Source organism: Vespula pensylvanica, chromosome 6 (genome assembly GCF_014466175.1).
Source record: "Vespula pensylvanica isolate Volc-1 chromosome 6, ASM1446617v1, whole genome shotgun sequence".
NCBI lineage: Eukaryota > Metazoa > Arthropoda > Insecta > Hymenoptera > Vespidae > Vespula > Vespula pensylvanica.
In genome coordinates, this window is record NC_057690.1 from 210,042 (window position 1) to 225,562 (window position 15,521).

The following is a 15,521-nucleotide window of genomic DNA, read 5'->3' on the forward strand; positions in this document are numbered from 1 at the left end:
GAACGCGATACGTTTTGGATGCGAAAAGTGGGACGACGGCTCGGAGATCTTGAACCGATTCCTGGAACTACGATTTCCTTTCGGAGGAAGAACGAGTCGACAAGATTTTCCACGCTTTCAACGGGGCTCGCAAAGTTGCGCCCTTCCTCTTCTCTTTCTTCTCCTAACTCTGCGGAAAAAAGAAAACTGTAAAGTAAACGATCGTGTTTCAGCGACCGTAGGTTCGATTATTACAAGGACGTCTCCGAACGCGCAACGTTCGAGAACTATCGAGGAAACGGAAAAGCGAGGGAGAGACAGAGAGAGAGAGAGAGAGAGAGAGAGAGAGAGAGAGAGAGAGAGAGATAAGAAAAACAGAAATAAAATTCGAGCCGACACTCTTTGGCGATAAAAGCAGGTGGGCAAAAGTGCCTTTACGAAAAGCCCGTCGAAGCGAAACATTATCCCGGATGAGCTCGAAAGAAAGCGTCTTCTCAATCTGTACAAACTGTTTCTTCCGTTCCAACAAACTTTTCTTCCTCTTGATCTCGCCTTCGTCCTTCCGATTTTCAAAGAAATTTCCGGGCAGAAACGAATGGAAGAAACAAGTCCGTGAGTAGAAATCCGAGATAAACGATGATCGGAAAAGGCCCGGAAAGATTTCCCTTAAGATGCGATAGTTCTTTTCGTTTTTTTTTTCTTTCCTTTTCTCGCGCGAATCTTCTTCTCAGCTTTTCGACCACTTTCGAAAACTTTCTTAGCTCGATTGCTCGTCCAACCATTCCCATTGTCCTAACAAATATTATATCGTTCGTCGGCGATCGACGAAACGAACGATAGTGTAGAAGAAAGAACGTAGGAGCCAGGTCTGGTCGATGGATCGTCGCTGTTTCGTTGAAATATTCGTAGAAATGAAAAGGAAAGATAGACGTTCGACGGGCCGAGGTTTCCTTGACTGAAAAATAAAACTCTGCTGCTAGAGAACTGTGCTTCGAAGCTCGCTAGAGTTCACCAACCTTCGGGCAATATCTTTCATCTCGACTCGATCTCTATCCGTCTCCTTCTCTTCCTATATATAGCTGCTCTGCCGTCGGTGATTGCGATCCCTCGATGATCGGCTTTCTTTTCCCTGCCTTCCTCCTCCATCGTCCTCTCTTATTCGTCAAACTCGTCCGTAACGCACGCAACTCGTTTTATCAAAATCGAGGACACGCCGTGAAACTTTGTTATCGCGAATATCTACGTACCTAGGAATATGCCGCCATGAATCTAACCAATCGAATCAAATCAAATTCACGATTACAGTTACGAACTTTGGAACAATGATCAAGAGTTTAGAATCACGCGTCCAAAGTTTCCCAGTAGCTCGCGATAACCCCCTTTATCCGAAAGAGAGAGGATCTGATATATATATATATATATACACACATTTATATATACATACGTACGTATGTGTGTACGTATATAAATATTAAAACCATGTGAATGGAGTTAAAGAAACAAAAGGAATAAAGAAAAAATGTTCTCTCCTGCGCGAGATGCAAGGAAAAAATGTAAGAAAATATAAAGAGAGCGAAAGGGGGTGTTCGTAAGTAGATGCCTTCGCATCTCGACCTTTTCTCCTAATTCCATTTTACGTGCCGTTGCTCGACGATTCTAGCGGCAACGTCGGTCCAAGATTCGAGACACGCTGCCCCTGAAAACGAATGAGTAGCGAGGAAAAGGAAAGAGTACTTGAAATAAAGAGAAAAAGGAAAGAAATGTCTCGTGGTTTAACCGAACTTTAATTAAAATTCGAGGCGATCTTGTAAAAGATCGTAAAACGGCAACGAGGAAAGACAAGGGGAAAAAGGTATTCGGAACAAACGGACAAAGAATCGAGCCCTTTTAACGATCTTCATTCGAATTAGCCCTCTCTTAACTTTTTTCTTTTGTAACGCTCTCTCTCTTTCTCTCTCTCTCTCTCTCTCTCTTTCTCGCTCTCCGTGTCGTTTCTTTGTCGGCCCGCTCCTTTACCCTATGCCATGCTCATCGAATCGTGCATCTTAAGAATAATACTTTGAAAAAAAAAAGAAGATTCCCTCGTAGCTGAAAACGTCGAGGAGAGTTAATGACGTTACCGTCTAGGATATTATCTTTATTTTGTAAAATTATTTCCAACGCTTCTTGGCACCACGTCGTCCACGGTTTTGCTCGCATCTTTTTTCCGTCGTTGCCCGACTCGCTTTGAATATAGCAATGACTACGGCAACGACAACGACGACGACGACGACGACGACGACGACGACGGCGACGACGACCACGACGAGTGTAATTAAAATACTGCCGTGAGAGACCTTATTAAGGCGCGTATTAAAAGACACGGCAAACGTTTCGTTTCTCCCTCTTTTTCGCATTTAATCGAGCGGTCGTACTCGTGAGTCGACTCGCGAGTAGCTAACTCGCTGCTCTTCGCCTTCGCCGATTTCGTTCGAATTGGTAATACGATCTACGAATTTTTACGATCCTCGATAGTCGAGAAAGTTTGGCTTTATCGCCGAAAAATGAACGAAACCAAATCGATCGGCAAAAACGTCATTTTCCCGATTCGCCGTCCCTCGGCGTCTATCTCGTGGCTCTTTTCTACCCTCGGCCAGAACTTCCGTACGTTGGAAAATCATGGCTCGAATAAAGTTGTTCTTAACAAAGGGACGCTGACGTAGCCGTTATCGAAGGTGCACGGCCGAACAGTCAGCTAACTCTCGATCGTCCTCTCCTCGTTGAACCGTTCCAAGCGTTAGCCTGGCTCTAGTTCGTGACCGGTCTCTCCCTCGGTTACCATCCTTCGCAAGCAAATTCCGTTTGCTTTCGTCACGCATCCGTGGTTCGCGACTAATGAATTAGCCGAAGAGATTCGTCGAGCAAGACGTCGAGACGAAAGCTCGATCGACCCCATCCCCGAATACTCGCGTGAAAACGATTAAAATCTTTGGGCATTCTCGCGCGAAAGTTGGGATCTCCGAGGAGACGCATGCCTCGTCGTCACCAAGGAAAGAAGATTCGATTATCTTCGGCGTATCGATCGCCGACGGCGTCGTTCGTATTCGAACCTTCCGCCCGAGATCCTCCGCGGTAAGACGATCCGCTCTTTTTCTTTGCTTTCGACGATAGGTTCGAAACAAAGAACGATTAATAAGAATAGCGACGCGATCCGAGTCGGAACGAAGGAGAAAAGAAACGAAAAATGGGAACAAGAGCGAAAGAGAGCAAACAATGAACGAAAAGGAAAAACAAAAAGCGAAAAGAAACCGTGCGATCGATCTTTATCCATTCTGGCTAGATATCGAGGTCGTCGGATGGATTCGCTGTAATAAATTTAGTCCAGCCTCTCCTCTATCCGGTTCGGTTCTCCTGGAGACTCGTTCACGCTCGAACTAGTCGGAACAGTCGATACGTTGGGCAACGGTATGCCCGTCGTTCTCAGGCATCCCTGCCATGCCAGCGCACGTTCGAAGCTAACCTAGAAAAGGGATCGTTCGGTCGACTACCGTCCTCGGTCAACGAGCGGCTCTCTCGATTAGATCGCAGAGACTCGAGCCGCCCTAATACCACCCTGCCGCCACCCTACCTACTTCAACGTTTACCGCCCGATAACGCTATCTTCGCCGATCCTGCGTGCGTTGGATTTACGAGCGCGTTCCCCCGATATTACGTTACCTGCGCGAATCGTAGGGGTTGCCGGCTCGTTTGTTAGACTCCTGGGTGCAATCCTCCTTGAATAAGGGCTGCACCGCCGCCCTTTGACACAGGATCCGAAACTTTTCTTCGACCCCGGAGAAAGCCTCTTAATCCGTTATTCACCCTTTTTCATCCTTTCCGAAGCGCATCCACGAAATACGAGTGGCTGCTCCTCTAAACGACTTTTAATTCCATTACTCCGATCGATTATTTATTCGAGAACAAAAGCGACTGCTCGTGATCGACGAACGAGCTAGGCAATGATATTTGACGAGCGTGACGATCGGTAAACTCCGTCGAGCTTACGCACAGACGACCACGTATAAAGAGCTACGATGATGCGGGACTGTGCCAGAGGGAGAGAGAGAAGGCTCGCTCTCGAATCGCACGTAGACGATATTTATTGCGCGAGTAAACAGAGAAAGAGAGAGAGAGAGAGAGAGACGCAACGTCGACGGGAATCGAGTATCCATCGATACTCGTCGAATATCGAAATACTCGAGCGATTTCTTTTCGAAAAATATCCATGTATCGTGTTTACTTCGGGAATTAAAAAGACGGACTAATAACGAGGTAGACGAAGATCGATTCTTGGAAAATATTTCGAGTCCCGCTGCGGATGCAACTTTGTGGAACGCGTCACCCAAGTGTTCGACGTTTTTCCGCTCGTCGTCGATCGACAACGCTCGCACAAAGGGCGCGCTCCGACGAAAGGGCCGTTTCGAGAAATTCAGAAGGAGAAGGTATGCGACGGAGAGCGACGAGCGATACTCGTCGTTTCAAAGCGAGAGCGTTTGCGGAAGTCACAAAAGCGCAACGTTTTTCGCGCAAACGACTGATCGATCCTTTGTAGTGGCTCGTTTCTCGTAAACGGATATATGCGTACGAGACAAGCCAGCGTCGTACGTACGAGTAATTTTCTTCTCCTCTTAAAGGGACGCGAGGACGGATGATACGGGAACGAAATGAAATCGATCGAAGCGATGCCTGCCCCGTATCGACGATCACGGATCGATGATACCTTGCCGGAGAATGGACCGCGTTCCCCTTTCTCGATCGGCGAAAGGTTCTAGCGAGGCGTCCGAACCGCCGACCGAAGCTACCACCGAAACAGCCCGATCCTGCTCCGTTGGCTGATTCTCGAGCAGACCGCAGGACCTACCGCATCCACCGACGAAACACATCCTTTATCGATCGTAGGAGCGCGCCTACGATATCCGAACAAACGTATTCGCCTATCTCACCGATCGATGGAGGAGAGTGTCTTCTTTCGGGCGGATTAGGAAAATGACTTTAAAAAGAATGTAAAAAGGCTGGGAAGAGGCTTAGATAGGAATAAAAAAGAAGGAAGAGCGGAGTACGAGATAGGTAGGAAGCTAAACCGGTAACCGATAACGGCGCTCGGCTGAGTCTCGAGCAAACACCTCTCCACTAGACGGCTTCTCTCCTCCGTTGTATCCCGGCGAGGTTGTTCCTCGCGTCGGAAAGGCGGTTGAACGCGTTCAACCTCATGACTTATGGATCCGAGCTTATACACTCGAGCGATCGACTCGCTGCTACGTGCTCGCAAAGACCTCTCCTACCATTCGTTCTATTCGCCGTCCGTCCTCCGCTGCCCCGTCTTTTCCACGAACCGACTCTCCCTCCCTTACCTCGTTCGAACGAACGAACGGCAGCTAAGCGCGACACCTATTTTGTTTGTCGACCTACATGAGTAAACAGCCCCTATTTGTCGACGCGACTACGCTCCCTCCGACCGCAGCCAATTTGTTCCGCGGAAGAATTCTCTTTCTCCTCCCTCTCTCGACGAACCGCTTCGTCGAGCACCGAAAATTCCTACCTCGCGATCTTAAAATATCGTCTTAACGCCATTTCGATCTCCTCGAGTCGAGTCGAACGAAGGAAAAACTCCAAGCCCGGTTTCTCCGGCTCGACGAAGGAGCGCGACCTTTTTCTAATTTTCCTCCAAACTCGCCTTCCACGAGTTATCTTTCCGCGCGAAGCCTTCTTTAAAGCAGAACGGGGAAGCTATTTACGATATATATTTACGATACGTAAATATCAGCGTTCGTTCCCGACGTTCGACGAACGTCGCGCGGCGTGCGTTTTTTCCCTCCTACCGGCAATTCCCGACGGAACGAGATCGCGATAGGTAGCTTGTTTTTTCCTCCCTTTCACGAATAAACGACCGCGACATCGATACGCCTATCGGTTCGCTCGTTTCGCCGCGAGATTAAAAAGGTACCATCCCGGTGTGGCTGGTTTGCCACCAACGTCTGGATCGCGTCCAGATTCACCGATCCGTTTTGCCCGACGAATAATCGACGCATCGGTCGACACAGCCTGGAAAATAAAGAAACAACGACCCGAAGGACCTTCCAAATCGTTGAATTTCTTTTCGCTCGTGAAAAGGATAGCCATTCGCGTCCGCTTTTTATCTATTTGCTTTTCCCGTCTTTGTCCTTTGTCAATTTTTATCCCCTTCCCTTCTTTCCTTCTCTCCGTCTACGGTCCCTTTTACTTTTCTCATCCCTGCTCGCCTTACTTTCCCACTTACATACTTTCCACCTTGGTCCACGTCAACCCTTCTTTCTCTCCATTTCTTTCCTTTCATCGGAGCGCTCTTCCCTCTTCGTAGCAGAGCAACGCGCCAACCCGCGGAGAAAACTTTTCTTCGACCAACTGTTTTCTTTATACTCTTCCAGCAACTTATCCATCTACCCGTACGGATACGCATCGCTGCTCTCATCCGCGAAAAACTATCTACGAGATAAAACTCTGCCAGCGCAGTTCGAGAATGGACTTTAATAAACGTCTTCGGAGTGGCTCGCCTACCTCTATCGAGGAGAACGAACCTATAATCGAGCGCCGTTCGATTTTCCAATCGTTGAAAGAGCTTTATTAAAAAATAACTCGAGCGTCGTTCACGCGTCTTTTGGGACCGAGACGGGACAGTGCCGAATCCGTCCCGTACGAGAAGCGTCCTTATCGGCGATCGTCGACTTTGGCACAAAAAGTCGATTTTTTGCGTGAGAACTTGGATCGCTAACGAAAGGCAGACTTTTTTAAAGCCGCCGCTAACGAGCAGAACTAGTTTCGCGGAAGGGGGTGAGGGGGTAAGAGTATAGGAGGTACCGCGGGGAACGAGAGAAAATCTCGTTAATGGAAATATCCTATCGTCGGCGTCCGACTTTGATCAAAGTACAAAGCCGATCGTACTCGAAGCGTCGATTATCGTACGTTTCTAAATAAAGCGTCGAGTCTGCCTTGGCTCGGGATCGAAAATATTTAATAAAGAAAGTTGGTGCGTGCGCCGGGTAAGCTTCGACGCGGCGATAATCCTTGAAAACTGGGCCGAAGGGGTTGCGCACGATCGCTTTACGATTCCTCGAACACCGTCGGCCAGTCTCATCTCGTTCGAGGAATCGCCTCTTCTGCCTCGCGTATAAACACTCGAAAGAATTCGAAGCGGCTGAAAAATCTCGAAAATCTCGTTGACTCGCGTAAAAGGTACCGACCCTTTCGACCATCGACGACGCAAATGTCGTCGAGAGGGCAGAAGTAGACGGTCTCGAGTACTCGAGGTACACAAAAATGCGGCGCTAATTACTCTCTCTCCGATTTCTCCCTATTCCAATTCTATTTATTTTGAAGCAATCGTAACGACGCTTGAAGCGTTACATTTTTTTTCACTGTTTCGCAACAGCTCGCGAATTGATCGAGAGAAACGAAAGGGAGCTTGTATCCGCCGTAGCCATTGTTCGCGCATAGAAAGAGACGATGGGAAAAAATGTAAGCGGGCGAATCGGAAAAGAAACTAAATGGAGGAGAACCGATCGAAGCGATAATGTCAAGGCGAGTCGAAGGAAAAACGTGGAAACGTGAAAAATGAAACCAACGCGGTTTTAACGAGGATTCATCGGTTTCGAAATTATGATCGATGAGCGAAAGGGGATTGTTTCGTACTAATCGCGACCAGAATAATTATGATTTATCGCGAAGGGCCGATTTAACGGGTAGCGCTGAGGAAGGGAGAAGGCGAGGACAATTAGAGAATTCGCTGGACGGTGAGGAAAAAATGGCGAGGGAGAAAGTGGAGAGAGCGGTGAAAGGAGCGTGACCGAGAGAAGAAAGGACGTTCGGAGTCCGCGAATTCGTTGCTCGAACACGGCCGTTCTTTTTCCACTTAAAAATCGTCGTCCATTAAGGTCGACGAGACAAATATTTGCGTAGAGCACGACCGCCGACACTGGCGCCGGCCTCGCCGAGTCGTGCCGAAACGCGCGACTCCCTACCAAGGAAACGTAATTAAAGCGACTGCTCGTCCTACACTTTTATATCGCGCTCGCAAAACCCAAACGGAGAAAGAATTTTTCCACCTTTTTTCCGGAAGCCTGAACCTTCCCTCTCGTTTTTCTAGTTCCATTTCGTCGTCGTACGATATACGTGTCCGCGAATAAAGAGAGAAAGAAAAAGAGAGAAGGAAAGAAAGAAAGGAAAAAGAAAAATACGGGTTCTCGGTTGCATCGGTGTAGCAAGGAGGAGCTGCATCGCGACGCGTTGTCTCCTCGTACAATTTCTTAATGGAACTGTCGGCTCTACGACCGAAGACGCGAGAGAAAGAGATTGAAGGGTATGCCTACTGGCAAGGGCAGTGGCCCTTCCGTGCGAACTATACGAAACTGTAGAGATTCGCTCAAAATCGCGTCTTTTCCTCTCTCTCTTTCTCTCTCTCTCTCTCTCTCCCCTTTCCGTCCGTAAAATAATATTAAGAAATTCGAATCGATCGGTGCTCGGCGAGGAAGAAAGAAGAAAGAAGAGGCGAGAAACTTTCTTGGGTAGAAGCCTTACCGGTGAGACTCTCGCGTCGATTCGCGAGTAAGAAACGTTTTTCACGAGGCTCGCGCGAACGAAGGCGAGCCCCATATTTCAGCGATAGATCCTTCGTACGGGAAAGCTCGTGGCAGCTCGTCCACCATTGTTTTCCCTTTGTGTAGGACGGCTCGCGAGTCGACTCTCGTTTTCAATTAATAACGCGCGACATAACTGCGAATCGACAGGCTAATAGAGCGAGAGCTCCGTTCGACGTTACAGCTTACGCCTTGATTAATGACGTATGATAAATCGAAGAGCAGGTTTATACGCAGGTAATTAGCGTCGGTTTGCGCCGGCCCGAAGGAAGGAAACGAAGAAAAATCGTTTCGATCGTTCGAAATAAAAACGTCGTGGTCCCCAGGAGAGGAATCGCCGTCGGAATGCTTACGTCGCAACGATATACGTCGTAATGATTTGGTAGCCGTGCGCGCGTCGGTGTACGGCGATCGGACGCATATCGGTGCTCGACTATTTTTAGTTGAGCTTCACGGAGCCGTGCGATATGGGAATAAACAAATGAACGCACTCACCCTTCATGCCGAGTACTTGCACCCTCTTCCGATCGAGGACACTCTCTGGCTCTTCCGCGTTATTTGCGCGCCACTCGATGCGCAAGCCTCGAAAGGGAGTTTCGCGAGGTTATCGACGCTTCTAATTTTATTACCAGCATGAAAAAGCGAGGGCCGACGTGTAAGAGCCGCGGGCTTCGCTAGCCGGGAGCTTCAGGAGCGTCGTCCGAACACTGAAAAACGCCAGGAACCAGTGAGAAAGGAGGATGAGCGTTCGTCCAATCGGGATGAGAGAATACGTTTGTTCCAACGATCTCTACGAACGGGTCTCGCGATATCTCCTCGAAATGAAAATTATTCTTTTATACCGTTCTCGCGTACGCGAGTTAAAAGTTAAGTCGCCTCGTAAATTCGATCGGTCGATGGATTCGTTCGATTCTCGTCGAGCGTCTACCAAAAAAAGTCTTCGCTTCGAGAATAGAAACGAACGAAAATAAAGAGCAAGGACGTGACGTTCGAGAAGGAACTCGAATCTCGGTATGTGAAACGTAAAGCCACGCCGAAGGACCGATCTTTAAACGTTCTTTAAACGTACGAGGCAAACTTTACGAGAGGCGAGGAGGAGCCAGAGAACGTCTCGAATATCGATTTCATCGATCGCTATACGAAAATATTATCTTTACGGTTACGACGTGTTTTCCCGTTAAAGCGCGAAAGCCGCGATTCGTCCAAATTCGATCGGAGTAACGCTTTCTCTCTCTTTTTCTTTTCTTTTTTTGTCTCTTTCTCTTTTATCTCTTTCCTTTTCATCGCGCATTAAATTCCGGAACGATGGACCGTAATGACGCGTCGAAAAGAAAATAACGCGTCGGAATAATTTCCAATTTAGCGGTGGGGACAATAACGGAAAAATGATTAAACGCTCGAGGCTAAAGTATTCGAGGAGTGATCGTCAAAGGAATTAGCGCGCGAGAGAAAGAGAGAGAGAGAGAGAGAGAGAGAGAGAGGAGTTCAAAGGGGGTGAAGAAAAACGAACGGACTTTAAGTACCTGGAATACCGAGAAATTTGCCGCAACCTTCCGCAATATCGTTACACCGAAGAAGAGACGGAGCCGTGCTCCGACGAATCTCGGCACGAACTGACATTTCGTTATCGAAACCTCTTAACGAACGTCAAACTCTTTCCTCTTCCTCTACTTCTTCTCCTTCTTCTTCCTCTTCTTGCTTTTCTTCTCTTTGAATCTTCCCTTTCCTTCGCACTTTCCTTCCTCTTTTCCCACGATCACTCAATTATCTTTGAGATTCGTTACAGTCCGCGAATACGATAGAGAAGCATTCTTCTTTGGACCGCTCGTTATCCCTTTCCGATGTCGCCTACCTAAAGACATCGTTCTACTTGGAGAAAGGGTCTCGAACGGAATGGATAAAAAGAGGGAAAGCTCGCGATAAAAAATGCGCGCCAACTACGGAAAAGGATCGTTTTCGAAAGGGTCCAGGAGAAAAGGGTATTTTTCCCTAGGGGAAGTAAAGAAGAACAAAAAAAAAAGTAACGTCGATCGTCCAAAAGGATATCGCTCCCCTAGGGGGAGAAAGTCCGCTATTTTTTCCTTCGCCGCTCGAACGTCTTTCGAGTCGATCGATGAAGAACGCTCTCCATCTTGAGAAAACGTTTCCGAACGCGTGTCACGCGTACTTCAAACTTTCTTCTCTTCTTTTAGGTTAAATTACGTTAAAAGAACTCGTCGTTAACTCGTCGTCGATTTTGATCTTTCCGTAGATTTCGAGCTTGCTCTAGGAGGGAGACAGTCGAGCGACATAGAAATTCTTGCTCGGGTTTCGCTAGGCGGAACGATTAAATAGAAAGTAACGCGAATGCGTTTGATCCGGCGCGGATGAAAGGAATCGTTGATTTCGCATAACGAAGGTCAGCGCAGAAAAGAGCACGCTTGACCTGGTTACGGAATCGCGAACGCGCGACCCGGCGGTCCATCGAACGACAAATGCCAGGGATGCAGCCACCGATACACGCGTATACCTACGTTCCGATCAAATGCGAATCACTCGTTTCGACCGCGAGTCGATCTCCGAATTAAAGAAGAAAAATCAAATATAGAGAATAGAGAATAAGGAAACATATATTTTTTCAATCGTTTTCGCAAGGGCTGAAGGAAACGTCGTGTCGTCGATGTATCGTAAGAAAGGTCGAAGTGTTGGAAAGTGACTATTCTCGTACCCAATTAGGAGAAGAAAGATCCGAGCGCGCTCAAAGAGAAGGAGACGAATGAGAAAGTTAAACTATCGTAGAGAAGAGAAAATAAGAAGCGTGGCGGGAATCGATTATAAGAAAAATTGTTCAGTCGGTCGGTCGGTCGGTCGGTCGGTCGGCCGATCGGTCGGTTCGCGCACGAGGGATTGACCCAGTTTTAAAGCGAGGACGAGGGATGGCCCGGAAAATGGCGCGGCGCCGTTAACGACGTTTCCACGTCGACGTCGCGGTTCGCACTGATAAACCCTCGGCACGCTATTCGGCAGCTCTCGCGTTTCCCCTGTCGCGCTCGTCTCTCGTCTTCTCCTCCGTTCGCAGAAATCCCCACCAGTGGTATCGGTCGAAGCATCGCGACTAGCACGCATCACCGACACACAGACGACGTTCCCCGTTCCTAGCTCCGTGTCCACAGGCTCGCAGTACCCTGCAGTCACCACCACCACCACCACCACCACCACCACCACCACCGAGACCACCTCCACGACCACCGGCGGCAGCCCCCGAGCGCGTCCTTGGATTGCGTCCGCCCCTCCATATCGATCAGTCCGCGCAGACTACACCATCCGAGGACCTACCACCGCCGCCGCCGCCGCCTCCGCCGCCGCCGTCCTCCCTCCGCCGTGGCGCGCTCGACGAGAACGCACAATCGAATCCGCCGAGCGCGCGAGCCCAAAGACGCTACCTACTTTTCTCTTTTTTCCTTTTATCTTTCTTCCCGTTCGTCTTCTCGTCCGGGCAAAGTGCACTAGCGAGCAATTTAGAAAAATTATCGAAAGCCTTGCCTCTCGTACGACCGAACGTGAATCACGCGCGCTCTCCCTAATTGACTCGGCGACGACTCGATAACCATACGCGCATGCGCCTGGAACGATAAACACTCGGCTTTCCCGAAAGCCTTTATCATCGCTTTAATTACCGAAGGCGCAGCTGTCGACGGTAGGCACGTTTATTATACGATTAAAGGGAGCAGCGCGGCGCTGAGGCCCGTCGCAGGGCTGCCCGCGGAATTCGAAAATACCGTTCAAAGTTATTGCTCCTCGACCCCTTTGTAACAGCCTAACGCGCGCGCGCGCGCGCGCATATCACGCACACACAAATATCGCCTATCGACCATCGAAAGAGTAACGGCGAAGGAAAAGTTCCTCGGAAAGGATCTCTCGAGAGATTATTATTCCCGGAGGAGCGCGAGCGTGAGGCGCCGAGAAGGGAAAGAAACGAGGCAACCGTCGGGCCATTGTCCGTACTCTCTCGCCCGGGATCGTTTCGACGCTCCAGAAATTCGACGGCCTGATTAGAGCCCGTGACAAAAATCCTCCTGATTGCGAGTCGATTCACGAGTCGATTTGCGAGTCGATTCGCGCCTCGATCCGCGATTCGATTCGCGATTCCATTTGCTACGATTTGCGAGCAATAACGAAACGCGTACTCCTTGAAAATTCCATTGGAGAAAATTTCGGAGGCGTGAGGAGGAATACTAGAGCGTCGAAGGTTCGTAATGAACGGGACGTACGTTCCCGTGCACGTACGCTGTAATTCCGCGAGATGCTGGAGGAAGAGACGGAGATGCGGGGACGAAGAAAGGTACGCGAGCTCTCTTTCTACGGTCTACCTAATGAAAACGTTTGCCGTGGCGTTGAATATTCAGGACGTCTCTTTGCACGAGAACGTTCTCGCCTATTCCGCCGCGAATTTAACTCGTTCGTCTTCCTTCGCACGCTCCGATCGCGGAATGAGATTCTCCGAGGTTTGCTTCCTCTTACCCAACTACCACGTACGCGTTCCAACTAGTTAGACCCTTACCTGCGTCGCTTACCTGAAATCGTCCGTAAATTCGAGCTCGAACTCGTCGTCGAGAGAACGATCGCTGTTGCCGAACCGTTACCGAAAGCTTCGTCGAACAAATGGACCTTGTTTCCAACGAACTTTCCTCCCTTGACCGATCGTTCTTTTCCTCGTTAAGCGTAACGAGTAAAGCGAAAGTACGCGTTTTATTATCTCGGCCTCGAAAGGCTGCTCTCGACTTATACGATATGCTAATACGATACCGAAAATAGAGAATAGAGAGAGGGAGCGGTACGACGAAACTCGTTAGAGTGCGAATATCCAGCATTATGACGTGGACAAGGAGAAGATATCGCATTGGGAGAAAGAGGGAGGCTCGGTTTTGGGGGCGAAGCAGCCTCGGAGAAAGGGTCGAGATGGGAACGAAACCGGGTCTTGCGAGCGTCGTTCCGACCTACATACGATTCTCTCCTCCCTCTCTCTCCCTCTCTCTTCATTTCCGTCCGCCGAACAGTGCCGGACCAACGTCCAGAACTCGAGCGTTCCAATCTTACGATCGAGCGAAAAGACCTTCTTTCCGCCTCGCTCCGGATCCGTCGGCGAGAATTCGCGAAGCGTTGCGTCGAGGGCCACGCGCGTGTAATTAACGAGCGTCGTGCCGCTCCTTTCGAGTCATTCGGCGTTCGAAGTTGGTCCAGGGTGCTCGACGTTCGCGACACGACGGTGCTCTTACGTCACGCCATTCGCCATCCTCCTCTGCCTTTCTTACGTCATTCAACGAAGCAAACCGTATCTCGCGACTTTTCTCCTCAATGGAATCTTCGGGAAGAAACTCGTTTCTCTGTAATTTCTCAACGACTCGAAGCGTTTCGACGATCGAAATTCCATAGTTTCGCTAATAATTCGATGATCCAAACATAGTAACGATCAAATTCCTATCGCACGGACGGCGAGCGTTCTTTTTTTCTTCTCGCTGCCTTCCCTCTCCGAAATAATCGCGGTATTCGCGGTCCGGCTCGTAATTTCGAACGGCACGAGGCTTGCCCGTCGATATTGAGAAAACGTCAAATGGAACGAACCGACCAACGAACGAACGAAACGTCGGTTATTAAATTTCGATGTTACAGCTCGCTGCCAGGACTTTCTAGGCGTCGACTCCAATGGCGAACTTCTTTTTTGCCCTCTTTCCTGTGCTACGTTCCTCTATGGGCTACGTCATCGATATTTCATTTGCGAGGCCGAAGGTCTCCTTCGAACGCATCGAGAAAAAGGAAGAAGAAGAAACGAGTTAATCATTTTCATCGAATAAATATTTACGATTTTATTTTCCTTAGGAGCGACAACTTGCGATCTATAAATATTAGTCGTAAAAAGAAGTTTTCACGAGGGAAAAGAGATGTCTCTAATAAAGATCTCCGCGCGTCAAATACTCGGAGAAAAGTTTTCTATCGCAGTCGATCTCGGGAGTAACGAATGGACGTTGCTCTTCGAGAGCAAGGGGTGAAAGTCGTTTGGCGAAAAGTACCGTAAACATCTTACCTCGCAAAACTTTTCTCGTACTTTCTCGAAGGAAGGGATGAAAGATGCGAGATAAGTCTAAGCTAGAATTTTGAGTACGGTTCCGCTCGATTGCCAATTGGGAATCTTTATATGCGTCACGGGATATGAAATATATTTTCTATATCCGGCATGCGAATATCCAATTCCTCTCGCTTCGACCCAATAACGGGACTCTCCTTCTCCCTCCATTTCATCCGTCAGTGTCGCCGTTGAACGATTTCGAAACGACGTTAATAGGAAACGACGTTTCGCCCGTAGAAACAATTTTTCCAAAATACGTTCGATCGATCTCCGAATGAAATAACAACAAATTTTACGTTTATTCTTAATTGCCGACCAAACGGTTTATTACCCACCGTTGATAAGCGATCTTTAATAATTTCTATGATACATAACATCGAGAGCGCGTTTTAAAGTTCGCAAGACGGAGATATAATATTTCTATCGTGTATGAATGAATATCTAACCAAGACGTATGAAATACACTAAATTGCTGCGAAGTACTTTATCGTCCATAGGTAATCACTGTCCATTACCAAAAGCGATAAGAAACATCTCGTGCGCGTGCGTCGCGGTACAGAATGATCGAGAATCGTTTATCGATTTACACTCGCGCGTCGTGTCAAATACGACGAACAACGATGTCGATACTTTTATCTTCTAAACAGGTTCCGACTTTATCGACCGTCAACAAGGTTGCTCTTTAGAACAACCGATGGAGAGAGCGTAGTTTTCCGAAGGTAACTCTCTATGGTAAACTAATTCTATGGTATATCTTGACATCTTTTTTTTCTATATCTCTACGACGTACTTGGAAAATGAGAATGACGGAT

The 15,521-nt window shown here is 48.5% G+C and overlaps 2 protein-coding genes across 5 annotated transcripts in view; one reads left to right on the forward strand and one right to left on the reverse strand.

Moving 5' to 3' along the window:
* LOC122630111 overlaps positions 1 to 11,691 on the reverse strand; it is a 53,399-nt gene extending 41,708 nt beyond the window's left edge. Inside the window, exons 1-3 of one of the 4 annotated variants that reach the window (XM_043814235.1) lie at positions 11,314 to 11,656; positions 10,130 to 10,458; positions 9,102 to 9,313 (exon numbers count right to left, since the gene is read on the reverse strand). In XM_043814235.1, the coding sequence (XP_043670170.1) occupies positions 9,102 to 9,108 (7 nt within the window). In that variant the 5' untranslated portion in view covers positions 9,109 to 9,313; positions 10,130 to 10,458; positions 11,314 to 11,656. The other 3 variants (XM_043814234.1, XM_043814232.1, XM_043814233.1) reach the window with 3 other exon arrangements.
* LOC122630112 overlaps positions 1 to 15,138 on the forward strand; it is a 40,181-nt gene extending 25,043 nt beyond the window's left edge. Inside the window, exon 10 of the mRNA XM_043814239.1 lies at positions 14,256 to 15,138. The gene's annotated coding sequence lies outside the window, so the exon portion shown is untranslated. The remainder of the gene's footprint in view (positions 1 to 14,255) is intronic.
* Positions 15,139 to 15,521: the final 383 nt, after the last annotated feature.